The following is a 27,266-nucleotide window of genomic DNA, read 5'->3' on the forward strand; positions in this document are numbered from 1 at the left end:
GCTCAGGAATGCATCTGTTCCTGCAATTTGGGCTGTAGCTGAAATCAGAGGTCCAAATCTGATTTTTCTCTGCCTTAGCTCCACAGAAGCAAGCAGGGTTTTCCCCACATTTCCCCCCATGGCATGATGGAGAGGAAAAAAGAGACCTGTTGTCTTCTGTTGGATAGATCAAAAATCCTGCTATCACAGTTTTTGTGTGCTGGGATATCACAAATTCAGCAGCAGGATATTCTGGAGGAGGAAAAAATGTCCTCCTACCTACCTTGGCTGCTGATTACCTAAAATGTACTGTTTAGCAGTTACTGGAATGGGGGAAAGTTAGAAGAAAATGGCAATGCATAGCCAGTGTTGCTTCTCCAGGGTCCTTTCCATGGGTTTTCCCATGAACTATTAGCTGCTTTCCAGCTGATCCATATTTTGTATTTGTCCAGGAGGAGTTTTTCCCATGCCACCCCCCAAGTAGGGGTTTTGCCCCTCTGCCCCCAAATCTCCACCATTCCCAAGCTCAGCATGGCCCAGGGAAGTCCTGCGGCTCCGAGGCCACCCTGTGGGATGGGGAGGCAGGTCCCCACTCCATTTCTGCAGGACAGGGGCTTTGCAGGACCCCCAGCACCAGAGGCTGCAAAATAGGGCCCCATTCTGTAGAAATGGGGCACGGTCTCATGCCTGTGGGGCTCACTGCCTCTACACCCAGTGTGGGCACAGAATCTCTGCAGCCTGGCCACGGAGCTGGGAGCAGGACCCCAAAAACCCCAGGGTGGGTGTGGGGGGTCATCTGGAGGGGTCCTGCAAATCCAGCATCGCCGGGGGCGGGGGGTGGCGTTCGCCAGCTATCTTTGATTCGAGGTGCATTCCCAAGATTTTAGTTAAGTGTAACATAAAACTGTGAAAGTTTAGCAGGGGAAAAGCCTTCCTCCCACCGACCTGGCCGGCCAATCAGGAGGGAGCCCCGCACCTCCCTCACTTCTGACAACTATTTAGCAACTGAGCTCAGCTAAAGTTTCCAAAAAGTTAGAATAACTTCCTCTCTCCAAGACTTCGATTTTTTTACACAACCTCGGTCCTTGAAATAAGAGCCCTTCAAGCAACCTGGAAAACGTTTGGTCAGCAAAAAAAAAAAAAAAAAAAAAAAAAAAGGAAACAAAAAGAAAAAAAGAGTCCTCCTGTTTTTCCAAAGGATCTGTCTCAGGAATTTAAAGCACATTTAAGACACACACTCACATAACATAAGGAGGGGGGGAAAGGCTCTTCCCCTCCCCTTCTTGCAGAAAGCATGGAAGAAAGCTCCAGTTCTCCTGTTTCCCCTGTGGATAGCTTGGGGACCAGTGAAGAGGAGCTGGAAAGGCAGCCAAAGAGATTTGGCAGGAAGAGAAGATACAGTAAGAAGTCCAGCGAAGATGGCAGCCCCAACCCAGGGAAGAGGGGGAAAAAGTCCAGTCCCAGCTCCCAATCTTACGAAGAACTGCAGAGCCAGAGGATCCTGGCCAACGTCAGAGAGAGGCAGAGGACTCAGTCGCTCAACGAAGCTTTTGCTGCCTTGAGGAAAATCATCCCCACGCTGCCCTCTGACAAACTGAGTAAAATCCAGACGCTCAAGCTGGCGGCGCGGTACATAGACTTCCTCTACCAGGTGCTACAGAGCGATGAGATGGACAGTAAGATGACGAGCTGCAGTTACGTGGCTCATGAGAGGCTCAGTTATGCCTTCTCCGTGTGGAGGATGGAGGGAGCGTGGTCCATGTCAGCCTCCCACTAGCCACCGCCCCGGCCGGGCCAGCCCAAGGGGTAGGTACCCGTTTTTCTTCTCCTGGATGATGCTCTGGGTCTGTTTCCTTCCCTTTGCCCTTTGTGGAATGCTGGGGATGCTGATGGGTTTGGGGTCACTGACCCGGAGGGCAGTGTAGGCACGTCCAGTTCCTCCGGCTCCCCCGTGCCGGAGGAAATTCAAATAAATGAAGCTCCCAGGAAGGAAAAAATGAGATACCTCCAAAATTTTGGGGCCTGGGGGAGGGAAATAATAATCAGCATGCTTTTGCTCTGTGGGAGGGGGCTGGTGTTGAGAGCTAGATGATGAGGGACGGAGGGGAAACTGTCACCGTGTGAGATTTGCCAGAAAGCGCTGTTTTGGAGAAGGGCTCAGAGAGGAAAAGGTGATGGCCACAACAGCCTGACAAGGGGATCCAAAACAGCTGCTACCCTGCTCCATGGGTGTCTGCACCCCAAAACCCCCAGTGCTGAGCTCCATGGTGGCCACATCCTCTCCCACCTGGGGGTCCGGGGGTCAGCAGGACCCATGCAGGGCTTGGCGATGGGTTCACCCCAGGTTGTGTTTCTCTTAAAAGAAACATGTGGCAGATGTCGGCTGCAGTCCCAGGCTGTGCCCTTTCCCCCTCACACAGCAAAAAACAAACAGACATAGGAGAAACCCTGTTACATTTTTGGGTTTGTCCAGTTTCCCTTCCCCAAAGTGACAGTAAAGCAGCGGCTGGCATTAGGTGCAGTTTCTTATTTACTCTCCTCATCAAACCCTTCCTTGTCACTTTCCATTAGCAGAAAACTACTTCCTCCTCAGCTGCCTTTGTAATACTCAGGGAGGGAGGAATAAACAGTAAGAAAGGAAGGGGGGGAAAGCCTTTTAATAACACCCTCATCTCCAGCTAATTAAGCAGAGCAGCTCTGTGTAGTGTTAGCTGGAGTTTGGGTCAGGCCGGGCACTGTCTGGGGCTCCCTACATAAAACAGAGCCCACGAATCCATTTCACCAAACAAACACTCTGAGGGGACATCTTTCCCCACCACCCTTATGATGCAAAAATGAAATAATTTCATAATGTGCAGAGCTGAAGAGGAAATTTCATCCCAGCCCATTGGCCGGGCTTGTTTAAAGAGGCAAATCCATCTTTGTTCGATCAGCAATGAACAGCCCCTTTGAATAAATAATATACAGAACCAGGGAAAAACTTGATGCAGCTGCAGAGTGCCTCAGTTCAAAAAGCTAAAAAAGGTGAAACTAGGACTTACTAGTAGTGTAAAACAGACTTAAAACCATTTTAAGAGTAAATGTTTCTCTTGCATCCTGAAATTATTTGGAACTTATTTGCACTTTGGTGGAATTAAGCTCTTCTAGTGATTCCCCAAAATATGTAAAAAGTCTCAAAATTTCTTATTCTACCCATTGCACAAGCTGCCTGTTGTTTAGCTTTATTCAAATAAACACTGTTGTTGCGGGGTTTATGGCCATCACTGGTGTTCTTATATTTTGCACATTGTGCCCGATTTCAACTGCAAAAATCCAAAGTTGAGTGGGTTTTTCAAAAGCAAAACCCTCCATTTATAAAACAGAGAGCCTTTTCCCATGCTAATCTGGCTAAAAAAACTGCAGCAAACAGATTTAAAAAAAAAAAAAAGCACACAAAACCCAGGCTTCTTGTCAAAACCAGATGTAAAATGTCCCGAACACATATTTCTTCAGCAGTTTAGATTGGCTGAATAGGAAAGTGCTGGGCTGCAACAATGCATTGATTCTGTTGTTTCCCAAATGATGTGTTGCCATTAGCCAAGGATGGCTGGAAATCTGTTATCTAATACACAGTCCTCCTAGCACACGGGTCAAAACCTGCCTTTTTAAAACCATGTTTTATACCGCACATTGATTAAGTTATTATTAACATTGCTTTGATGAGGCAGACTTTATACATAGTGCTCAGATTGTCCCTATCCCCCCAAAAATGTACGGATATAATGGAAAAATCACAATGCAGAACCAAACCCTGGCACGTTTTGGTTTGATTTGGAATAAATAGGAATTCAGCTCCTTCACCATAACGCAACCTCCAACCCAGTGCTCTGAGATGGCTCTTGCAGAGGAAGATCCCAAACTTTCCCCCTTTCTCTGTGCCTGTGCTGCGCAGGAACACGCGTGTGGTTGGACTGTTGAAAAGGTTGTTGACAAATGGCCTGGTGCGGTGCGGTGTCAAATTCTGTCGTTTATGGCGACAGAAATTACGGCTGCCAGAAAATAAAAAATAAAACTACAGCAAGGTCCTCAAGAAACCCTTGAAAATAGGCAAGTTTAGCTGGGTGGTGGGACTTTTTATGGGTTAGATGGGAGCAGCCTGTGCTGCCTCAATGGACAAAAAAATCCATAAGAAATTGCTGTGTGGGCTTGGGATCAGCGCCTGCCTTTCCTAGGGAGTAAGAACTGCAAACATGGGGTGAGCGCCACTCAGGCTGGGCTGCCATCCTCTCTTTTCCTGAAGTTTTGGGGAGAGAGAAGCAAAGAAGAATTTTCTCTTTGGAGGGAGGCTCATTCCCCTCTGGCTGCAAGCAATACAAAAATCAGAGGAGCTGTTTGGTTAGAAAATCAGAGCCTTGGGAACTGGGAAAATGCCACCTGGCCCCTGCGAACGTCAGCAGGTCACTGCTGCTCGCTCCCCTGGCCATGAGAGCTTTTCCTGTTCTGCTCCATGGAATTCCAGACAACTGACTCTGGGAGCTGCAGGAGAAACAGGCACAGATTTTGCACCTCTAGGACTGCAGTGGGATGTTTCTACTGAGCCTCCCTTCACTCTAAAATCTCCCCATCCTCACCATCCCCTTGCAGCCAGCTTTCCCTTTTGCTTTCAAAATGTTCCCCAGGCCAAGAGTTCCAACTGAAAAGAACAAATCAGGGAAAAAAGTATATTTCCTGACACTCCTTTTAGTAGGGGAAAAGCCGTCCAGCCGGGATAGCAGGACCAGCAGCACAGCAACACAGCCCAGTAAGAGCAGCCTGCTGCTCCTTCCCACTCGCTGGGGATGAGCCCTTTGCCTTCCCTGGGCTGGCACTGCTGCTGGGAGCTGCTTTTCCCACCTTTTCTATGCTGGAGAAGCCACGTTTAGCACGTGTGTTCAATCCAGAGCCCTCATCCCATCGCCCCTTCAGACTTGCAGGGCTGCTTACAGTATAAAACACCAGCATCCTATTTCATTTTCTCCTTAAAGAAGCAAACAGATGTTATCTCTGCTGGCCCTGGGAACAAAACCTAATTCTATAGTGTCTGAGAGCAGCACAGTTAACTGGGGGTGTAGTGACACTGGAATTAAGCCCTTTTTTGTCCCAAAAGCCCCATTTTTTTATATGCATCCTTCAAAAAATGTAAATAAGTTTCCTTGACAGGAAGGATTGTAAAGTTTGGTATTTACATTAATAGCCTTGTAGCAGCGGGAAGAGCTGGGGGTTTCATCTCAGTGCATTTAAAAAGCCCAGCAAAATGCATTTTGGATCCTCTGTTTACGTTCGTGTCTTTCCTTGGGAAAGGATAAATCTGTTACCCAGCAGACACCAAATGCTGCAGTCAGCCAAAAACCGCTCAGGCTCAGGGATCTTTGAAAAAGAGGGTGCAAGGGAAATGCTCTGGAGTAGACACATGCAAAGAGACAAATCTGCCAGGGGCTAGACACAAATAAATGAATTATCCATCAGAAAAAGTTGGAGACACTCATGGCAGAAGGAAAATGCTGGATTGGGTCCGAAGGAACGCTTAGAAAAGTGGTAAAAACATGTTATTACCTAATCTGCTGGAGGCAGAGCTGCGGTGAAATTCCTATCGGGAGAGATGTGTGCTGAAGGGTCATTAAGGGAAAAATCGAGGCAGACATTTCGGCTAAGTAGACCTAATTTGTCTCCAAATTAGTCATCCTCACACCGCTCAGTTCTGCAGAGCAGCCCTAATTTTCAAAGCATCTTCATTAAAACAAAGGGAGAGATTGAAACGCTTCTCCTGAGCAACCTCCCCTCACATTCCTTCCTGCAGTGCTTTTTGGGGGCATATTTCCTGCAGTTATAGGTAGCAGTGATAAATGAACCCTGCAGATCACAGCGGGCTCTTACAGAGATGGGACGGAACCTGCAACCACTGCTGAGATTACTTCTGGGGACATTTCATGTCACTCTTTCCCCCAGCAATATAATTATTTTTATAGCCGTAGCCCTCAGAATCATTTCCATGTGCTTCAGCACGACTTTGAAATCTCTGAGCCCAAAACCTCCAGAATTTATGTCTTGCTGGAGAGCTACAGGAAGGGTTTGATGAGGCCACGAACATGAAAAGGGACAGCACCAGAGCCCCGAAACACAGAGCTGGAAATGCTGTCAGGGAATTGCAGCTGGCTGGGGAAAGCAGGTATTTCGGGGAGCTTTTCCACCCCTCTTCCCAGGTTTTGCAGAAAATTGGGAAGGGAGAAGGAAAAGCAGATTGCTCCTTGCGAGCTGCTGATCCCACCAGACACCTCGGTGGCTGCTCGGAGCTCCCTATTCCTTTCTTCAGGCAAAGTTGGAAGTGACGAAAACCAAGAAACCATCCAGCTGGATACTAGCAGACTCGTACTAATTCATGATCAGTTCTCAAGAATTAAAACAGTAGAAATATTTGCCAAGGATTAAAAAAAAAAAAAGAAAAAAAAAGCAAAAGCCAAAAAAAACAAACAACAAAACACCAAAACAACTCTTGGCATCCTGGCATTAATTAGATTTGTAGTTGTGGACGATGACCACTCAGCAACAGTAACTAATCACACACAAAGAGCAAATTAACTCAGCCAGCCCATAAATCAAGGCAAGGCAGCCCTTGCCCTCAGACCCATCCCCTTAACCACTTCCACACCACCAGGCCCAGCCAGTCCCCCCAGCCCCGACATCATTGTCCTTCTCCTGCCAGTTGTGCAGCAAAGACGTGGGAATCGGGGCTCTGGGAGCTCTTCGGGATCTGCTTCTCCTCCTCGCCTTAGAGCTGGGGTTTGAGGGCTAAAATAGAAGATCCTTCTTTGAATTTTATTTGTGATCTGCCACCCAGAGCCCAAGGTCTTCCGTGTTTAGTGGTAAGGAGGGTTTTCACTCCGGAATGGGGGGAAAAAAACAGTCTTTCTCTGCCACATCAAGGGAAGCAGCATCAGGAATTTGGAGACTGGTTCCTAGCAGGAGGAGGGTGCAAACGGGACAGGGAGGTTTGGTTACCACTCCCATAAAAATGTGAAATAAGTGACAACAGCTCCTAAATCCTGCTATGAACAGAAAGCTGAAAGTGGCCATTAGATCCCTGAATTCTCCGGATTTGTTCCCTGACTTCTCCGGGTGGCTCTCCCCATGGCCTGAGCCTTTTGAGTGGAAAAGGTTTGTTGATTTAATACTCCAAAATGAGCACAGGAAAGGCAGTATGGATTCTTCATTCCCAAACTAGCATCCAGAGGGTGTCTGGCACTGCCCAGGGGCTGGGATCTACCTGGATCCAGCCTCTCTTTGTTATAATTATGTGATTTGGGGTTTTCAAATTTTTTTTTCACCTGTGCTTCGGCAAGGGTGGGATTGAGGCAGATTCACTTTCTCCCAGATTACAAAAGCGGTCAGACACCAAAGCAGAAAATAATCCTTGTGCCCTGCACTCTGTGGCGAGCAACAGTCCCTCCTCTTCCTCCCATCTCCTCTCCACCTTTCAACCACAGCTTGGAAAACAGAAAAAGGAGGAGGTGGGGGTGAGAGAAGAGACAGATGTCTATGGGTTCATCTTGATATATATTTACTGGAAAAGGTCCAGTAAGCCTGGCCTAGCTTTAATTGAATTCCTAATAAGATAGTTTTGCCTTGTTAGCTGCCACCCCCAAAGAAGCATTTCCTTAAGAGATATTAGACCTGCCAAACACATGCTTTAAAACACATGAATTGGGTTTTGGGTGGGTTTAGTCACCAAAAATCCTCATGCAGTTATTTATCTGATTATGCCCTCGGTTTTAGCTTCTCAGGCCTCCATTAAAAATCATATGTTTGTGCTTAAATGTAAATAAACCAAATTGCTCTGCTGAAATGGGGGAATCACGGCTGTACTGAGCCTCCTATGAAAAATAATTAGTTAATCCAGCTTGGAAAATTCAGTAGGGTGGGATGGAACCAGGGAGAAGCTTTCATAGAAAAAACAGTATTTGGGGTGGCTGGAGTTGGGGGGAGGGGGGGTGGGTCCCTGAGGCATCCACACCCAGAGTCTCCAAAACCAAGCTCCTCAATAAAATTAATCTGCCAAAGACACAAAAATGCACACTTCAGGCTGACCCTTATGGCAAAATTTATGCACGTCACATCATGATTTCTAGCTCAGAAATGAGAGGAATAAAATAAAGTGTGGATTCAGGGAGAAGGTGAACAGGGAGATGCTTCCCAGCAAACATTCTGGCATTGCTAACTGGAGATAAACCACCTTGTTAAGGGAAGGCAGGAGTTTATAGTTTAATCCACCCACAGAAAACCCACCTGAGCCCACCAGAAACCCCAGTACCATCACCCATGGATGCTGTCAGGACAACGCTTGCCCTGCAGCATAAAAATCCCACTCTGAATATGGCCAGGACAAAGATGCAACGAAATTTATTAACAACCCATTAATCAAAGGGGTTCAGATGGGGAAAATAGGTTTTCAATTTGTCCCAGCTGAGCATCTGCCTCTGTGTCCTTCTCATATGTATCCCATCCCACTAGGATGCCCAACACCATCTCTAAGCCACAACTCCCCAAAATTCCTTCCATGGGCACTTTTATGCCAATTCTTGTGAGTTTAAGTCTTTCTTCCCCCAAATACACAGGTGAGCTCACCCCCCAGTGGACTCCAGAGCATAGGATAGTTGGCAGGAATTGAGCTTCTGCATGGAAGCAGAACATTTCACCCATGGCAGTGCCTCTGGGGACACCAGGGAATCACCCCCTTGGAAATTTCCCAGTGAGAAACCAGGGCATAAAACCACATAATAAAAACAGGCCGGATGAGATAACACCAGTTTTTTTTAAAAAAACAATCTGAGCACAGCATATTAACTTGTACTTTTGCACATTGGATAAGATGACTATTCTGCATATTTTAATTTATTTTGCTTTATTTGTTTTTGCCTGATGAGCCCAGGAAATTTCTGATAGCACCAAGCCCCTTTTTGCTGCAGTAATTGCCAGAGCGACGCTCCAGGCACGGCCCCACGGTCCCCAAAGCTCCCTTCTGTGGGAGTTTGTGCACAGAACAACCCAACACTTTACAAGGGCTTTTTAATCCCTGACCATGAAAGGGGCTGTTTAAGAGATCCCTGGGATTGCAGGCACTAAATAATCTATTTTATACCAGGTGGGTCTGAAAGGTTTGCTGTCGGAAAGAAGCCGGAGTGCGGCGGAGAGGCTGTGTTCTTGTCTCCATCGTGATGTGATGAGTTTGCACTTGGGTTTTGGGACTGAGAAGAGGTTCAGGCTTTTGAACTGTTTAAAACAGCTTGCACCTCATGAACAGGGGAGATCAGATATCCCTTTCTGGTGATTCCCTTGGAAACTTTACAATCAAGCAACCTAATGATCAATATTTCTCGTTGTAATGCACGCAAAGAGCCCACCACTGCTTTCCCTGTTCATGCCAGGGAAGTTGGTAGCAGAAAGCACCTCAGAAAGACCCTGTCACACCAAAAACACAATTCCAGGCACCCCCCAGGGCAATTCCATGTGCCCAGAGGGCTGAGGGTATGGAATTGGGAGCTCAAAATACACTGATTTTCAATGGGACTGAGTTAATCTCGAGGTTTTCCTCCTAAGCGCTGTTATTTTGTAAACCAGGCAATACTTTCACTCTCAACGAGTGGAAAAGGTAAATATTTTAAAGTTGCTGAGGGAAACAGACATAGCTTTGAAAATTGTAGCTATTCCTCAGCTGTGCATATTCTTGGAATAGTAAGATTTTTCAGGCTAATAATGTCAGAAGCAATTAAAGGAATTGTATGATTTTTCAGGATAATCATATCAGAATCAGAGAGAAAAACTCCTGGCCTTAAGTACAACAGTCTGCAAATCTATTTCCCTTTTTCATATTGGTTTATTGTTCTCACATATGCATCACTAGCTCATTTTCTGCTGCAATTAGTGAGGTTTCCATGCCCACTGCAATGCCTGAGGTACATGTACAAGTCCCAAGGACAATTCTTAGATCTGCCCACTCACCTCTGCTCCTCCAGAATATAAACCTCTTGTTTAGAGCACGTTCAGAGCTATTTCCTAATGCCATCATTTCCCCTGCTGTGAAATATATTTTTGTCCCCCAGTGCTGTTTTTCCTTAATCTTTTGCTGAAATGCTACTGCACAGTTTCTCACACAGCTACAGCCACATTTGCGTTGTTTGAAGATCCAAAAGCTCTTTCTGGAGAGGAAATCCGTAGGCTCCCCCCTTGCCTTAGATTACTCATCCCTGCACTGCTTAGGCTGCCTTGCAGCTTCTCTGCAGCTCAGGCACATCCTTAAAATTGCACTCAGGGCTAAAATATTCCAAAACCAGGGGGGTTTGGGTTGTTTCTGAAAGAGGGAGAGGAGGAGATGAAGGTTTCCTGTACCTGTCACAGGGAGCCCAGGCCAGGAATCAGTGCTTAAAGCTTTTCAGGGGTAAAGCTGCTGGGATTATTTGGGACCTGGGTGTTTGGAGCTGCTCGACTGAGGTGCAAACAGGGACGATGAGGCACTTCCAGCCCTGCAGCCACGGCACAACCAGGGAAGAACTCAGGAGTGTTGTCAGTCCGTGGCAAGCTTGCTTTGACCCCCACTCCCTGCTGGTTCCCTCTTCCCACTTGAGCTGGGAATGCCTGAGCCAGGCATGCCAAACCAGCCCCAGTCACAGCTGGCATTGCTGGGACCCCAGCCCTTACCCCTGGTCATCCCCCCAGCTCCTCGGAGCAGGACAGGAGCCTGGAATTTGGGCTATCCCTCTGCCTGGCTGTCAACATCCCAGCACCACGGAGGGATGGAGGGACACCAGGCTTTGCTCCAGCAGCTCCAGGAGGCATTGGATGGGGCTGGGAGGCAGATGAGGCTGCTCCATTTCCCTTCTCTTAGGAAACTTAAGAATTTTTATAAAAAAGCAAGCAAGGATTTGGCAGCGAGTGGAGGGTGGGGATGCCTGCCAAGGCCTGGACAGCTGTACCTTCTTCACTAGCAAGTTGTGTGATCAGCTATGGCTGTGCTGAAAGCCAAGAGGAGTTACCAGAGCTGCCACATCGCATTTGGCTGATCCTCCCTCTGGGAGACACCTTAAAGAAACAAACCCGCCCCAACAGCTCTGCCAGCATCAGCGCAGCAAAACCTGGGGGCACCGCACAGGCTCGGGGTGTTGTTCTGCTGTTCCCCCCGCCTCTCCCCAATTTCGGATCCAAGATGAGGGGACAGGGGAGGAGGAGACTTATCCGAGGCTGTTTTTCCATTTTTGCTTGCGTACCAAAGCCCCGCCAGCCCCTCCCGAGCACGGCCGGACCTTCCCAACAGCTTGAAATAACCCAGGAAATTGTGCAAAAGCCGCGGCGGGCCCGTCCCGCCCGGCCGGGGGGACACCCAGCCAAAGGTGACACTGCCCTCCAAATTCTAAAGCTTTGCTCTGCTAGGGTGTCCCAGAGAGCAGGAGGGTCACAGGAGAAGGAAGGAGGGAGGTGTGGAGAGCTTGGAGAGGATTTGAGATGCACTGATGTGCCTGCAGAGCCCAGGCCGTGGCTGGGGAAGCCTCCCCTCAGCAGAGACGAGGACAAAAGGCTCTCAGATGTCTTCTCGAACAGAAAACTATTCCCCCTTTCCTTTAAGAGAAAAGCAAGGGATCTGTCTCCAGGTGTTACCCCATCCCCTACATCTCCAAGCACTTCCCAGGCTCGAAGATTTAATTTTAAGTTCATCACTGAAACAACCTCCTGGCCTCCAAAGCCTCCCCTTCGCACAGCCTGCCACGTGTATTCCCATTCCCCTCACAAAGCTCATTTTGCTTGCAAACGCCTCCAAAAGCTTCTTCCAAGCACCCGTGCTTGCTCCAAAGCTCCTCTGAGGTACCCCCTCCCCACACGCTGCACAAACATCTCTGGCCACATGCCTGCATCTCTCCCCACCCTGGCAGCCCCAGCAGCGGCGGATTCCCAGGCTGGGAGAAGGAAAAGGTGGAAAACCACAGGAGCTGCTGACTCAGCACCTGCTGGCACTAGAGGGCAGGGTAAACTGCATTAAATAAAGAATCAGGTGGGGTTGGGGGTGCACCCAAGGGGAACATCTCTGGGTGTCTAACAGGGAGCACGTGGGATATCTGGGAACAGCCAGGAGCTGTCTCACTGCCCAAGGAAAGGAAGAACCGAATTTTGCACTGGGCAAATCCTGCGTCAGTGATCATGAGGGGAGCAGACTCTCAGGTTAATTTAAGGTCAGAGTGTGGCACTAGAGGTGCTTCCACCTTGCAGTCACAGATGCCTTTCTGATAGAAAAACTCTTAAAAAAAAAAAATCTCATTTCTCTGATGTGTTTTCCTCAGTATGTGATTAACCCTGCCATGTCCTCCTCTATACGATATACCCCAAAATCTGAGAGATTCCACGGATCCCTTAGAAGAGAGTCGCTTAATGCTGCTGGGCAGGGGAAATGCGGGGGTTTGGTTGTGATTTGGGAGTGCAAATGTCTCAGGCCTGCTTTGCTGCTAAGGAACAAGGGGAGTCTGTAACTCTAGACTGGAAAAAGGGGGTTTGAAGTGTTGGATTATACCCTTTTCTGACTTAGAGACGGGGTAATTGAGAGGCATTTTGAAAAGTTTTATTTTTAGTCTCATGAGAAGGGTAAGACTAGTCTTACTTGTAACGTTATTATTTGAAACTTGTTTCTAGTTCTATTTCTCTCTCAATAATGTTTCTTTTATTCAAAATATTCATTAAATATATCCCAAAAAATAAAACCAAACAATAACCCCACATACACATTGAAGCACAGCAAATTGCATAGGTGATGGGTGAGGAGAGAGCCCCTGGCTTCCCCTGGCTTCCTCCCATCTGCTCTGGTCACCTCCAGCCTGTTTCCCACTGGTTTTGGCAGGCAGAAGAAGTGCCATGGGATGCTGGGGCTCTTTCCAGTTGGTGCCCCTTGTGGGGACACTTCCCACCAGAGCCTCTGGGCCAGCTGAGAGGATGACACCTCTCTTGTGACCATGCACCATTTATGGGATGGCAGCAGTGGGTTTTTCTCTCCTTGCACACCCAGCCTACCCTGGGCTCATCTCCACCATGCCATAAAACCACCCTGCAATTTTGGCTGGTGGATGGTGCTTCAGTTTCCCCTCCAAAAAGCAAATATTAACTCTTGCAGTGCCCATCTTGCCCCTCCCCAGCAGGCAGGACCTTGCCAGCAGAGGGAAGGATTCACGTGCCACCAGGCTGGATTTACATTCAGTCCTTTATATTCCTTTCACAGCTTCTCATTTCAGAGATCTGAATTGCAGATGTTGCTGTGCCTCAGATTTGGAGAGGGACAAAAACGGAAGGAAAAAGGTTAAGCAGCTCTGTGAGTCACTCCAATACATGACCTACTGTTGATTTAGAAACCTACCTCGGCTGTAAATACAGAATAAGCTTCTCTGAAGTGTTTAACCTCTTGTATTCTGCCCAGAAAAACTAATAAATGAGAGCAAAACATCCCTCCTGAGTCACAGAAGCAACAAAGCTGGAAAACCCTGCCGTGGATTCAGCTCTGAGGATAAACTGACCCAAAACAAGTGACCTAAGGAGGGAGGGGAAAAATAAAAAAGAGGTATTAGTGGGGCAGATAATGAAGAGAGCAGGCTGTGCTGCTCTCTGGGATCTGCTCCAGGCAGAAAAGGCAGGGAATAACTTCCCAAACAAGCAGAGAGAGGCTGTGCCATGAATAAAATAAAATACAGCTCAAACCAATAGCGGGACTCTGGCTCCACAGGCACCCACTTAGTGCAGTCAGTCTCTCTTTGGAGTTGCACAGGCTCATCACATCCATCACAACCCCAAATCAAAATCATTTATCCACAGGTTGCTTTCTGGGGGCTTTTGGGAGGCAGAGGACATCTCAGCCACATAACTGGGGAAGGACTGCGAGAAGAATTGCAAACAGGAGAATTAGCTCTGCTACAGGTCTTACCATGCATCAGTGCCAGGGCAGCTCTGGAGAGGGCAAGCTGTGCATGGAAATGTCCTGATTTCAGCTTTGGAAATGTCCTAATTCTAGCTTTGGAAAGCCCTGTGAGTTTTGGAAGGCAGCTGAACCATCCAACACCCCCCCCCCTCCCAAGCCCCCCCCCCCCAACTTCAAATATCTTGTTGAATCATCTTTTGTCTTCAAAGCAGAGGGTGTAGCAGCGGAAGGAGAGCTTTCCCTGGGATTTGAGGCACTGAGTGGGAGTTGAGAGAAAGGCCAGCATCTGCTGATCTCAGGGTACCACCAGGAGAATTCTGCACCAGGATCCTAAGGAGGTCACTTGGGCTGGAGCCATCCTGAGGCCTCCGGTTTGAGCAGGATCCTGCAAAGTGACCAAGGGGGGGCTGGATAGTCCCAACAACCCCACTGATTAAAGGGAAAGCTGATGAGCCAGCAGTTCCAGCATAAATCAGGCTCGCCTTAAATATTTAGGCATGATTTAAATCAGCAGAGCTGTGGTTCACAAACCACTAGAGGTTTTTGAAGGGATGGAGATGCTTTAAATAAATATAAAAGTCACCGTTCTGGTCAGCACACAGATGTAAAACTCAGGGCAGGGAAAACTGCCTGAGTAGAGCTGCTGGATAATTCAGGCCCAAATACCTCTTGGAGTAATTTTCCTCTAGTTCCTCCCTATTCCAAGGCAATTTCCAGCCCTAATCAGACATGAACTGAGACAGGGTTCCAGAAAATGTATTTTGAGCTCTTTTTTTCTAGTTTAGAACTCAAAGATTATGTGCTCAAGCTTTTCTACATAAAACCCAAAGTCTGGAAATTTACCCTATTAAAAAGACTACATTAACTGATTAATTAAGTTAATAATCTGTTGGGGTTGATGAACACTCTGAAGCCAAAGAGATTTAGAGCCCTTCCAGAGCTGGTAGGTTTTTGAAAGACACCAAGTTTTCTTCATCCTTTTGAGAATTCCAGCCTAAACTCCTCTCCAGCAGCCTTTATCATTTAATTACTCTTTGGATCTCTTGGAAAAACTAATATCCCTAGCACACAAGTAAGGATGAAGCAGCATTGTCAAGTTTGGAATACACAGCTCAAGTCCAAGTGAAGGTACAAGTTGGTTCGGAGGTGTCCCCACATGTCCCAGGCTGTCCCCATGTCTGGTCTCAGCTCTTTTTCCTTGCAAGGAAAATCCCACGGACATTCCCTTGCTCAACCAACAAGATGACTCGGCTGGATCTCATCAGGGAGCCAGGAAGTGAGTCCCCAAAAATTAAGCCCCTTTTCCCCAGCCCATGCACATAGGAGGATCTTGGCATCCATGGAAAAGCAGAGCAGATCCCCTCAGAGCAGATAGAAATCACCAATTCCTGCAGTCAGAGCCTGGCTTGTGTAACCAGGCACTGGAGGAAAAAACTCAGGTCTTTTCACCCTCAAAGGTCCCTTCCAACCCAAACCAATCCATGATTAATGGAGCAGAGATGGAAATCATTTGGATGGTGCAACACTGGGGAAGTCCAAGAGCCTCATCCCCTGGACTTAAGGCCATCCTAAAAGCAGAGGTGGAACAGCCCGGTGAGGAGATGGGAGCAGAATGAGGATAACTGGAAGGAAAAGCAATGCTAGCAGCTCTCCTGAAGTGTCTGGAGCTGGCACAGTCCTGCCAGACGCCTTATTCCAACCCTGCATAGCTTGTGAACAGCATGCAAACACTTGGAAGGGAAGGAAGAAAGCATTTAATAAGTCTGAAATAATTTTTTTACAAATTCATTAGCTATTATTTCAGCTGTGTGACCTCCTGAAGGGACTTTCTAGAGAGCCAGATTATGCAGTCAACTGAAAATATAAATAAGTATGGAGAGGGCAGAGATCACCTTTTTCAGCCAAACCGTGTGGGATGTCAGGTTAGGTTTCCTGTCGGGTGCATCCGTGCACTTCCAGGAGGGGAGCATGGCCCAGCACTTGCATTTCTTCTGCCAGCTTCAGGGAAAATCATCTAATTTATTGGTGTTGATTTCAATCACTGCTGATTTTAGGGAGCCTTTAATCTGAATATCTGTGCATAGATAGATTCACACCCATATTTACTGCTGGGGAAGTGCTGTATTAGAGGTGAAAGATGCAGTGCACATGCAGATGCAGATCTTCCCCAGCCCTGGGACTGTCCAGGGCCAAGCTGGATGGGCTTGGAGCAGCCTGGCACAGCAGAGTGTCCTCGCCCATGGCAGGGGGTAGAAAAATATGAGGTTTAAGGTCCCTTCCAGCCCAAATCATTCTGTGATTCTGTGGTATGATGATGCCCATCTGTGCCTGTGTAACAATGGCAACCAGAAATTTCAAAAGAAAACCAAGGCATTTTTAATAGGTAAAAAGTACACAGAGGAGTGAAAAGTTCTCAAATGAAGTCACCCCAGACATCCTCCACACCCAGATATTTAACTGAATCTGGGATCACAGATGATCTGTGTGTTGCGTGCAGAAGCATGAACACATTTCTCTAGACAGAGAGAGATCCAAGCTTTCCTATTCTCTCCCTGCATTCAATATGATTTCATAATAAGCCTCTAAATCCTCATTTCAGCCACCAAATGTAACACCCAGCCTCCCTCCCTCCACAAATATCACACGCTGGTTTAACCTGGAGAATTCTAAACTTGAACATCTTGTACTGCATATATAAACAGTGTGTAAAACTCAGTTATATAGAGCAGAAAAGCTGTTCAGCATCAACCAGAGGTTCCCTTCACCCCTGGAAACATCCAAGGCCAGCTTGGATGGGGCTTGGAAAAACCTAGTCTAGAGGGTGGTGTTGGATCAGACAACCTGTAAAGGTCCTTCCCAGTCCAAACCATTTTGAGATTCCCTAAGCTGCAAACCTGAGCAGAGGAGCCCATCAGCAACTTCTGAGCAAGGCCCTGGCTCCCAGCAGCACCAGCTGGGCTCAGCTGGGCTCAGCTCTGCTCGCCATGGGGCTCAGAGAGGAGCAGCGCTCCCAAGCTCCAGCACAGAGCCTTTGTTGGGAGCAGATGCTGCGGGGAGTTCCTCCTGCTCCCCCAGAGTGGGGATTGCATCAGTGCCACAGGTTATTATCCCAGCGGGAACCTCGCAGGGGTCACTCGCTGAGGCTCAAACAAGTCCAGCTTTTGCAGCTGGCAAACCTAAACAAGGCCAGCCAGCTGCTGCTGAGCTGAGTCAGCTGCACTCACTCGTCCACTTAACCCGTTCGTTTAATCACCCAAACCCCAAAATCCTGACAACTGCATACAGGAGAACACGCATCTGCCCTTTTGCAGCATGACAGGCTAGAAAAGACCATAGAAACTGATTTTCCAGGGCTTTTTTTCCCTAGGCTGCTGAGTGCGTGCTGCACACAACTCATGTTCCTGGGAGTCACTGGCTGGGCTGCTCTGAGTCAGCAGAGCATGTGCTAAATCCCACCCGGCCAGCGGGGCAAGCAGCACGCAGTGAAATATTAAACATGTGATTTCGTCCTCCGCTAAACGCAGACCAGCCGATTTGTTTGCTCCTCGAGCAGAGAGGTTCCATCCCTGCATGCTTCTTCCTCTGAAAATGTGAACTTGCTGGAGTGAGGCTGTTTATTCCCCTTTGAAAAACAGCAGCAAGGGAGCGATGACTTTGTTTTACCTCTTGTGAAGCCATAAAACCCAAAAGTGCGATGAAAAGGTGACACGGGAGCTCTGAAGGGGATAATTTACTGATAGGAAAGGAAAACAGAGCAGTGGCACAGACAGCAAGCAGAATAAAAGGAGATTTTAGAACTCATTAGTCAGTCATTGCTTCGGGAATTAAATCTCTCAACGTGTTCATTTATGGGAGGGGAGGCTTTTGGAGCAGAGCAGAGGGTTGGGAAGCTCCTGGTGCTATCCATGCTGGAAATGGAAGAGGTTGTGAGTAAGATCTGGCTCCCTGTCCTGCTTGCTGTGGTTTGCCTGCCTGGCACGACCCGCAGAGCAGTTTCAGGGAAGCCCATAAAGCAGCTGGCTAGCCCCACTCCAGGCTCAAGACAGTGATGCTGCTCCTGGGAGTCTTGGAAAAATGATTCATGGATGCTCAGAGCCTGGACTGGGACCAGGGGAATGCTCTGACCATGGGAGGAGGATGGCAGCATCCAAACCCACAGAAATAAAGATAATATATCCCCACCCTGACCAGCCCAGAGGGCGATTCACAGCCACTCTGCTGTCGCCTGCATCAGAGCCAATTTCTGGCCCTGCACAAGAGACCCCAAGGAGTTGGGCACCCCCAGGAAGCCCTTGGGAAGAGGCTGGCAAGGAAAGGAGAAGGAAGAGAAAAGAGAGGGGTAGAGATTATTATAAACACCAGGGCAGATAGCCCTTAAAGGGCTGGGACTGAAATCCAGAGGGATTGGTTTAAGAAGCCAAGGTTTAAGGGTTTTAAATCTGGTTTAAATTGGATATTCTGTGATTCTAAGCATGGGCAAGGGCATATGCATGGAACGCAGCAGCTGTAAAGTTTAGGAAAACAACTATACTGTGTGGTACTTGCATTAAAGGCCGGAAGAAACGTGGGACTGAGGAGAGATGTGGGACTCAGGGTGGCTTTTGCCAGGCTTGTGTGGTGCTGATGTAGCTGCCAGGCCAAGGAAAAGGGAGAGAAAGAGCCCCGGGGCAGGAGGAGATAAGGCAGCAGAGCAAGCTGGGCCTATCACACTGATTCAAATTCCAAGTTACTGTCACCATTCCCAGGGTGCCAAAACCGCCAGTCCCAATAACTCACCCCAGCCTCACAAAATCCAGAGTGGTTCACTCCATACCAAGGACTCCTTCCCCCGGCAGGATTGTTTGCCATATAAAATATAACTCCCTCTTCACGAGGGCAGCACCCTCTAACCCCAGGTATTTTAAAGAGTTGAGCAATTCTTGCCATAAAAAAAAGATCAGAGGGCCTTTATTGACTGCAGCAGGTTTAAGCTGGTTTATTCCAAGTGAGAATTTGGCCCCTTGACTTCAAGGAAGACATGCTGATTAATCCCAGATGGAGACCTGGCCCGGCACAATCCCTTCCCAAAGTCCGGGGACTGAATCATCTCCATTGCTCAGAGCCCGGGTGGTTATTGAGGAACAAGGAACAGCACCTGCCATGTGGGAAAAATTGAGGATGGGGCCAGGGAATTGGGATTGAGGAATTCAGGGACCTTCAGGGTGTGCCTTATAGTGGAGGGAAGATGCCAGAGTAGCATCCTTTCTCCTGCAGACATCAGGGAATGTCGCCTCGGATGGGAGTCCAAAACATGGGCATTGAGCACAGCGGGCAAGGAGATGGGGAATCTTCCTGGCTTCTTCACAATGAGGGCTTCTTGTGGTGCTCTGTGAGGATCCATAAAAGTAAAAACAGGATTAAATCGATCCATGCTTCAGGGAAGCTGCCCCAGCTTTCCTTTTGCAGTTTTGAGAACGAAACACAGCTTCATTCCTTCTCCAAATGCCAAGAAAAAGGATCTTTTTTCAGCAATCATCTCCAAGGCTAACTCAGGACAGGCAGGATTTTGCTTCCCAGAGTTGTAGGCACAAGTGCCATATTTTTTGCAGGAAAAGATAAAATACTTTATATGTGTGCCCACGGAGAGATGGCAAAACTGTGGATAAACACCAGAATACACCAATCCCAAGATGGGTGTTGATGTGTTTTTGCATCTTAAATGCAGAGAGGGTGGTACCTCCCCCACTAGGGGCAATTTTTAATAACCCTGTCACTCATGCAGGGGTATTAAAAATTCACAGCTATGGGATGCCAGTGTCTCTCCCCAAATTTCCTCTGAGGGTCTTTGCCCCAAATTTGCATCGTGCAGGCCAAGGAGACACTGAGGATTTCGCGTGTGGACGAGACTCCTGAGAAGAGGGAAATGCCTGGGCTCGCAGCTCCCCTGCTCCAGCCCGGCCCTCCGAGCTGTGTTTGTGAGGGCCAGCATCTGGAGCGGAGTGGGAGCCGAGGATTGATGGGCAGCAGCACACGTACAGCTGTGCACATCTGGCCCGCAGGTGTCTCAGCTGCTATTTGTCAGGGACATGAAAAAGCACCCCGAGTTCCCAGGCCGGTCGTACCTGTCCCGTGGATTGTTCCCAGAAGTTCCCAGAACTCCATGGATTTTATGTCTTTGCTTTTTAGTGGGTGGCCTCAAATTTTTTGTTTGTTTTTCCATTATTATTTTATTTCAAATAAGGAGTTTAAACCCTAGATGCTTTTAAAACAGGGGGGTTTTGTTGTTATTAACTCCACTGGCATTAATCCACACAGCTGAGTCAGTCAAAATGGATGGTTGTCATCCTTCCCCTGATTTACTCATAGGAGTAGAGGTTACTACAGAGCCTTTGTGCTGCACTGATGAAAAAAACTGAGGCTGTTCCTCCTTATGCTCAGCCACAGGTACAGTCAGACTTGCTGCCAAAATATTTAATGTATGCAAGGATAGGCAAAGTGGGGAAACAGGTAGGAAAAGTCTCATATGTGGGGTAGGAAAATCCCAGAGCATCCCACAGGGATACTGCTGCTGTTGCTGGGGTTTGGGAACTGCAGCTGCACACCGGAAAACTGTGAGAGCAGAGGAGCTGCTGGCTGAGCAGGCCAGACCGACAGAGTTCCCTTGGAAAAAGAAGAAAGCCACAGATGTATATGTTTATTTTTAGAGAAGGTGTCTTTCCTAGAATTTGTATTATTTTGGCAGGAGTGCTGAGGGGGAGGAGGAAATGTTTCCCTTTGGCCAATAATATCTGCTCTCCTAAAACAGAGTGGAGGCAGGAGGGTGTTCTCACAGCCCGGTTCATATCTCAGTTGTGATTATCCCTGCAGGGGCAGAGGGGGACCAGCAGCCATGCCCCAGTGACTGCCAGCTTTGCCCTAAATTAAATGAAATTAAATTTTCCCTCGGACTGTGAGCTGTGTCTGTGCAGGGTGTGATCTGTCATTGTGAGCATCTCAGCAGAAGCGGATGGGCCACCTGTGACAACTCCACCCTCCTTCCCTGATTTCCAGCCATTCCCACTGCTTTGGCCTTCTTTGGGGTGTGCATTTCAGGCAGTGCCTGCCCAGAATTGCCGGTGGTCTGGCAGCTGGAGCCCACCTGTATCCGAGAGGGCTGTAGGATGTGGGATCCAGGAGGCAGAGGAGGTTGGGATGTGGCTGCTCTCTCCCTTGGTGTGAGCCTCAGAACCACTTTTTAGGGACACGTCTGTGTCTGTGCAAGCTCTCCTCCCCAGCCCTGGGTATTTCCCTGGAGCTGCACTAGGAGAACATCTCATTCCCTGCCTTTTCCCAGCTTTGTTCCACACTTTTCTCCTGTGGCTTGTGTGGGGGAGTGGATTTGAGCCAAAGAAAGCGATGATGAGCTCCGCTAGCCAGAAGGGCTGGTGGGAGCCACCTCCTTCCCCTCTCTGCCCCATCCGTGGCTCAGGAGATGCTGCTTGTGGCCCTCGGTGCTTGTTGCCCTGAGCCACTCACGAGGCAGACGGGCAGATGTGCAGCTCCTGGCTGTCCCAAACTCAGGAACACAGGGGCAGCTCCATTGTCTTTCCCTGCTCCGACTGCTCATTAGTGGCTTCCGCCCCTCGGCAATTCCGAGCTGCCATTCCAGTGATGTGCTGCCAAGGTTTTAAAAAGGGGGCTCCCACAAACCTGCCTCCTCCTCCTCCAGCTGCCACCAGCCCTGCTTGGCCTGTGGAGGAGTGCAGGACTGGGGGAAATGTGCCTTTTCTGTTTAAAGCTTTTTTAAATGTTGGGTTTTTTTTAAAGCTGTTTTTATATTTGTTTTAACTTTCTGGTGAGGGAGGGACACAGCACCTTGGGGCCAACATTCCTGGCTGCCCAAATTTTGCTGCAGGTAGGCAGAACCTGACAGAGAACATCAGAGCATCCCAGCAGTAAAATGCTTCACTTGTCAGCATTCCCTTCTGCTCCCTGTGGTGAGCACAGGCCCACAGGACTGATTTTAGCTGGGCTACGATCTGAAATGTTGAAGAATTGGCTCCTTCTACGTGCTTTGGGCCCCAAAGGACAAGTTTTCCCATGTGAAGTTGTTGAGTCCACAGGTAGAAGCCATTGAATTCCTCTTCTTGGTGAACATCCCTCTCTTCTTCTTGAGGGGCCAGGTTGGACTGGGCTTGGAGCAACCAGGGATAGTGGAAACTGTCACTACCCATGGCAGGGGGTGAAATGAGATGGCCTTTAAGGTCCCTTCCAACCCAAACCATTCTGGGATTCCATGGACATCAACAGCCCTTTCTGTAGCTGTGTGAGGGGAAAAATATTTAAAGCAAAATTACGGAGTAATTTCTGGCAATATGTGAGAGGAGCACTCACAACTGGAGCTCTCTGTCCAGTCCTGAACTTCATGGCCGTGCCCCATCCTGCTCCAATGGCTGGGAGCAGACCCAGGAAGGATGGGCCAGGGCTCTCCCCTTGGCTTCTTCTTGTGGCATCATCTCTTTAGGATCCTCTGCTCTCCCCAGACAGTGAGGTGTCAGCAAACCATGCAGTGGATGCACAAGTGGGTCTGGAGAGGGAGAAACAGCCTCAGGGGGAGAAGAAAAAGCTCCAATCTCCATTTCCTCATGCCACACACCCATCAAACTGCTCTTGATAACAAACTGGGGAACTGCAGGATACAGGGAGGATGTTTCACCTCAACCAGCAGTGAGCAGATAAATCCCCCAAGCTCTGCAAAGGCTGGGGTCAGTCAGAAAAAGGCTTCTCCCTGGCTGAGGAAGGGTCCGAGGGGGGCCCTGGGGTTCAGGAATGAGCCTCTGCCAGGGATGTGTTTTGAAACAGTTTCCCGGCTATAAGATGCACATAACTGTGGCTTTCCCTTCATCTGGGAGACTTCAAGAGTGGATGGTTGATAAGGGTAGAGCGGCAGAGGCAGCACAGCCCGAGCCAGGGAATCTGGTTTCAGGCTGTCCCTGCCCGCAGCATTCGATCTGATTTTGGCCCTCTCTCCACCCCCTCGAACGAACACAATTATCTGAATTCCTTTCTCCAAGCTTCCCCCCTCTGAAGCCTTGCAGCCTGGCCCTGCTGCTTTTTCCAGGGCTCCGTCATTTCCTGGTTCATGGAAATCAAGGGATTTCTGCTGGGTTTATCCTTTCCTGGTAACACCCCAAAAATCAAGGGATTTCTTCGGGGTTTAGCCTTTTGTGGTGGGGAACGTCCCAAAAAATCAAGGGAATTCTGCTGTTTTAATGTGCTTTTTTTTTTTTTCTTTTTTTTTTTTGCACCATCCAAATCAAGAAATGATTTTACATTTAAACAAGGACAGGATTAAATTGAAACAGGTTTATATATAAATTAAAAAAGCTTAAATTTAAATGAATTTGAGCACTTTAAATTTAAGCAAAGCCAGACTGGATGGGGCTCTGAGCAACCTGGTCTGATGGAAGGTGTCCCTGTCCATGGAATGACATGAGCTTTAAGGTCCCTTCCAGCCCAAACCACCCTGTGAAGTGTCTACCATTGATTCTGGCTCCAGGGACAGTTGAGAACTCCATGAAATAATTTGGGAAGATCCCTTCAGCAGTCATGGGGCTGCCATCAGCAATTTTGGAGCCTAGCTGTTTCATACTCTCCCCATACCCTGAAACAGCTGGGACATTTTTTTATTTGCACACAAGACAAAAACAATGGTAACAAAGGAATCACCATTGGGCATGGAAATGTTTGAGCTCAAACAACTAAAATTTTGGGAGGTTTTTGAGCAGATCACACCCCATGGGATGCTGGGAGGTCATGTGTCCAAACCTGACCATGGATCTTTTGATTGATCTGTGCCACAGGGCTTTTTAGAGGAGTTATTCCAGGTAGGAATGATGTCTCCTGAGCTCAGGAATGGGATTTTAATGACTTCCTAAAGCAGGAGCATTATCTTTTTTGCTGTAACCCAGCATTGATTGAAGCTACTGGTGGGGCTATTCCAGAATAATTTTTTACACTAAAAAGAGGAGAGTTTCAGTGAGGAACAGAATTCCTCACTCTGAGTGTGGTGATGCCCTGGCACAGGGTGGCCAGAAGAGCTGCCCCTGGATCCCTGGAAGTGTTTTAGGATAGGGTTTGGAGCAGCCTGGGATAGGGGAAGGCGTCCCTAACCATGGCAAGGATGGAACAGGATGAGCTTTACAATCCCTCCCAACCCAAACCATTCTGGGATTCCATGAATGCCACGCTTTCCTTACCTTGATGTGTTTGCTCTGTCCCATCTTGTTTGGGCCTTACCTCTGAGAAGAAACAACTCCACATGGGATTTCGCCTTCCCCATTCACCCTAAAATGTGCCTGGGATGTAGGGCAAGAAAACAAAAAGGCTCCTGGGGGCAGAACCTTTTTTCTACACCTTCAACTTTAAAAGAACTTGGAAAAGCTACCTTAAAAAAAAATAGAAAAGAAAAGAAAATAGAAAAAAAAAAAAACCAAAACACAAAACAGCAAAAACCCACCAAAACCAAAAAACCCCAAACAAATTCCAACAGTTTTCCTGCATTTCACATTTCATTTGCACTCTCGGCCGTGTCACGGAAATTATTTCAATCCTTTTGTAACTAAACCCACTCCAATCCTATATGGGCAAAGGCCTGGGGGACCTGTTGCAAAATTTCCTGCAACCAGGGCCATGCTCTTGCTGCCACCTTCCATCAGGCCAGCAGCTCTCTGCTCTGGTGACATCCATGCTGGGCTGGGAAATGTGCCTGGTGGGGCTGGGAAATGCTTCAAAAACAGGGAAAAATGGATCAGCAAGGTCTCAGACAGTGGAAGCTGCACTGTGGCAACACATCACAGCTGGGTGCTGTGATAGGGTAAGAGAAACACTTGGAAATCCCTGAGAAATCCCAGGTGAAAACAGTTCCCATCCCTGGGAGTGTGCGAGGCCAGCTTGGATGGCTCACAGCAGTTTCTGGGGCATTTTCCCTCTGCCTCAGCCCTTCCTTCCGCCTGCAATGGCTGAGCTGCAGCAAGCAGGACCAGGCTGCAACATGAGGATCACAAGCTAGATTCAGAGTCTGGCTCCAGAGCCTAATTTCAGAGTGGAATTTGAGAGTCTGATTTCAGAGCATGGCTTGGGTCAAAAGGCACCTCAAAAAAGCCAGTCTAGTTCCATGGAACTAGCATGAGATGGAAGGAGCCACCCTAGAGCTCTGGAAAATCTACGATCTGCAGGGCAGGCCATCACCATCTCCTCACCGTAACAGGGAGGAAAATCAGCCCCTTAGCACCAAACTGCTGGAATTCCCAGTTCTCCAGCTGGGGCTGGAAACCACAAAGAACCAAGGGGAAGGAGAGGCCTCAGGGCAGCAGCAGCCAGAGCAGGGGGTCTCAGCCAGAGTTAAAGACGTCAGCTCTGCCCTGGGAGAAGCTTTGTGCTGAGCTCTCTGCTCTTGGGTGGGATTTTAAAAATCCCTGGAACTAAACCAGCTTTTTATCTGGTTTTACCTCGTTTTCATGTCAGCCATATTCAGAGAAGAGCAGGGCACAGCAAAACGTTGTGTGACCATTCTCCACCCCTTTCTTTTGCTAGCTGGGAAAAATAATAAATAAAAAAATAAAATAAGCAAATTGCTCTGTGGTATCTTTCTTCTCTCTGGATTTTATTTTCCTTTTCTAGAGTCCTCCCTGGATTGGGAAGGGGTCAGCCTGTCATCTGTCAGAGATGGGCATCCCCAAACCACCAGGACAGTGGTCCTGGGCAGCCTGACAAGTCCCCCAGCTGGTCTGCAGAATGTGGTTGTAATTAGATAATTAATAACTTGGAGAGGGAAAGGAAAGGAAATCAGCTAAATGGAAGCTTTCCTCAGTAGGAGGAAATAATTATATCTGCTTTTTGATATCTGAGCTGAGGTGGCTTTGCTGAAGGCAGGAGCAGCACCTTGCCTGCAAAGGCTTCCCTGCCCTGAGCAGGATGGGGGATCCCACGGGCACTGCTGGGTCATGGAGTTTGTCCCACAGAATTTACCCTGCTCCTGGAAGTGTTCCATGCCAGCCTGGAGCAATCTGGCATACTGGAAGTTGTCTCTTCCCATGGCAGGGGGAGGAATGAGATGAGCTTTAAAGTTCTTTCCAATCCAAACCATTCTGGAATTCTGTGATGTTTTGATAGATACATTGCTCCTGCCTATGGATTTACCACGTTTAATTCCAGTGCAAACCAGGCTGTGACATTACCAGGCTCTGAATTTAGGCTGTCTATCCAAAAGCCTAAGGAATTTTGCTTCCACTTGCTCCTGGCACACTGGATCTTGCCCAGTGCCTGGATTAATTCCATGCTGCTGAAACCAGGGGCATGATTCAAAACCTGGTGATGAACCACAGCCTGGATTTGTAGGGAAAAAGCCCTTCCCACACAACCTGTCTTAAAGACATGTCCTGTATTTGGTGTATTTATTTTTCTTCTCTTTTCTTTTTTTCCCCCCTTTTCTCCAGATTGTCCAGTGTCTGCGACTGAAGTGGAATTGGGATATATCCAAGTTTGTAGCTTCTGAAACCTTAAAAACCTCAAGAAAACTGGTCCAAAAGACCCCTCTTGACCTCCCTCGCTCTGAACTCTTGCAGAGCATTTTAGACTGAGCAGCAAAACAGCACCGAAGAGAAGGGGCTGAGACTTTGCAACATCTCTCCCCAGAACGACTGACCAAAGAGAGGACAAGCAACATTCCTGGTTGTTCATTGTTGTTGGGATTTTGTGTCTGTCTGTCTGTGCATTTGGTGTTTTATTGCTAATTGTTTTTTTTCTTTCTGGAAACAATCTTAATTCAGGAATGCATTTATGAGGCATCTTTGGGTTTGAGTTTTACTTCCCCTTAACTGTATTATTCTTTTTATTTTTTTAATTCCAAACCTGATTTCTTGTACAGTCATGGCAAAACTGGACCAAGGCTCTCAGCAAAAATAGGAAAAGAAGGAAAAAAGCCCACTATGCCCCCAGCTCCCTGCATGATTTATTTCAAGTACAGCCTGGATTACAGACTGCCCTCCACACTCTGCCACCTCTCCTTTATTGCTCCATGATTTGCTACCGCTCATCCCCCTCCCCCTTTTTTTATTTTTTTAAATTTTTTTTGGTTTTCATTTTCTGTTACAGTGTATATGTTGCTTATTTGTTTTATTTATTGAGATATTTTTAACGAGCTAAGAGACTGCAATGTCGCTGTGTATACTGCTTCTCTTGCCAGTAAAAATAAAGATGTCATGCAGCTACCGAGGGTTTGAGATTTATGTTCCTGACTCCACATCCCCCAGCAGAGGCTGAGACTCTTCCTTGTGCCCCACAACGTTTTGACACTCAGAAATTTGGCTTAAAA

At 47.9% G+C, this 27,266-nt stretch overlaps 1 protein-coding gene across 1 annotated transcript; it reads left to right on the forward strand.

Annotated features, from left to right (window-relative positions):
* Positions 1-1,005: 1,005 nt before the first annotated feature.
* Positions 1,006-27,162, forward strand: TWIST2 (twist family bHLH transcription factor 2). Its single transcript, XM_021539603.4, has 2 exons — positions 1,006-1,785; positions 26,389-27,162. The coding sequence occupies exon 1, from the start codon at positions 1,274-1,276 to the stop codon at positions 1,754-1,756; it is 483 nt and encodes a 160-aa protein (XP_021395278.1). The 5' UTR covers positions 1,006-1,273; the 3' UTR covers positions 1,757-1,785; positions 26,389-27,162.
* The last annotated feature ends 104 nt before the right edge of the window (positions 27,163-27,266 follow it).

Source organism: Lonchura striata, chromosome 7 (genome assembly GCF_050655825.1).
Source record: "Lonchura striata isolate lonStrDom1 chromosome 7, ASM5065582v1, whole genome shotgun sequence".
Taxonomy (NCBI): domain Eukaryota; kingdom Metazoa; phylum Chordata; class Aves; order Passeriformes; family Estrildidae; genus Lonchura; species Lonchura striata.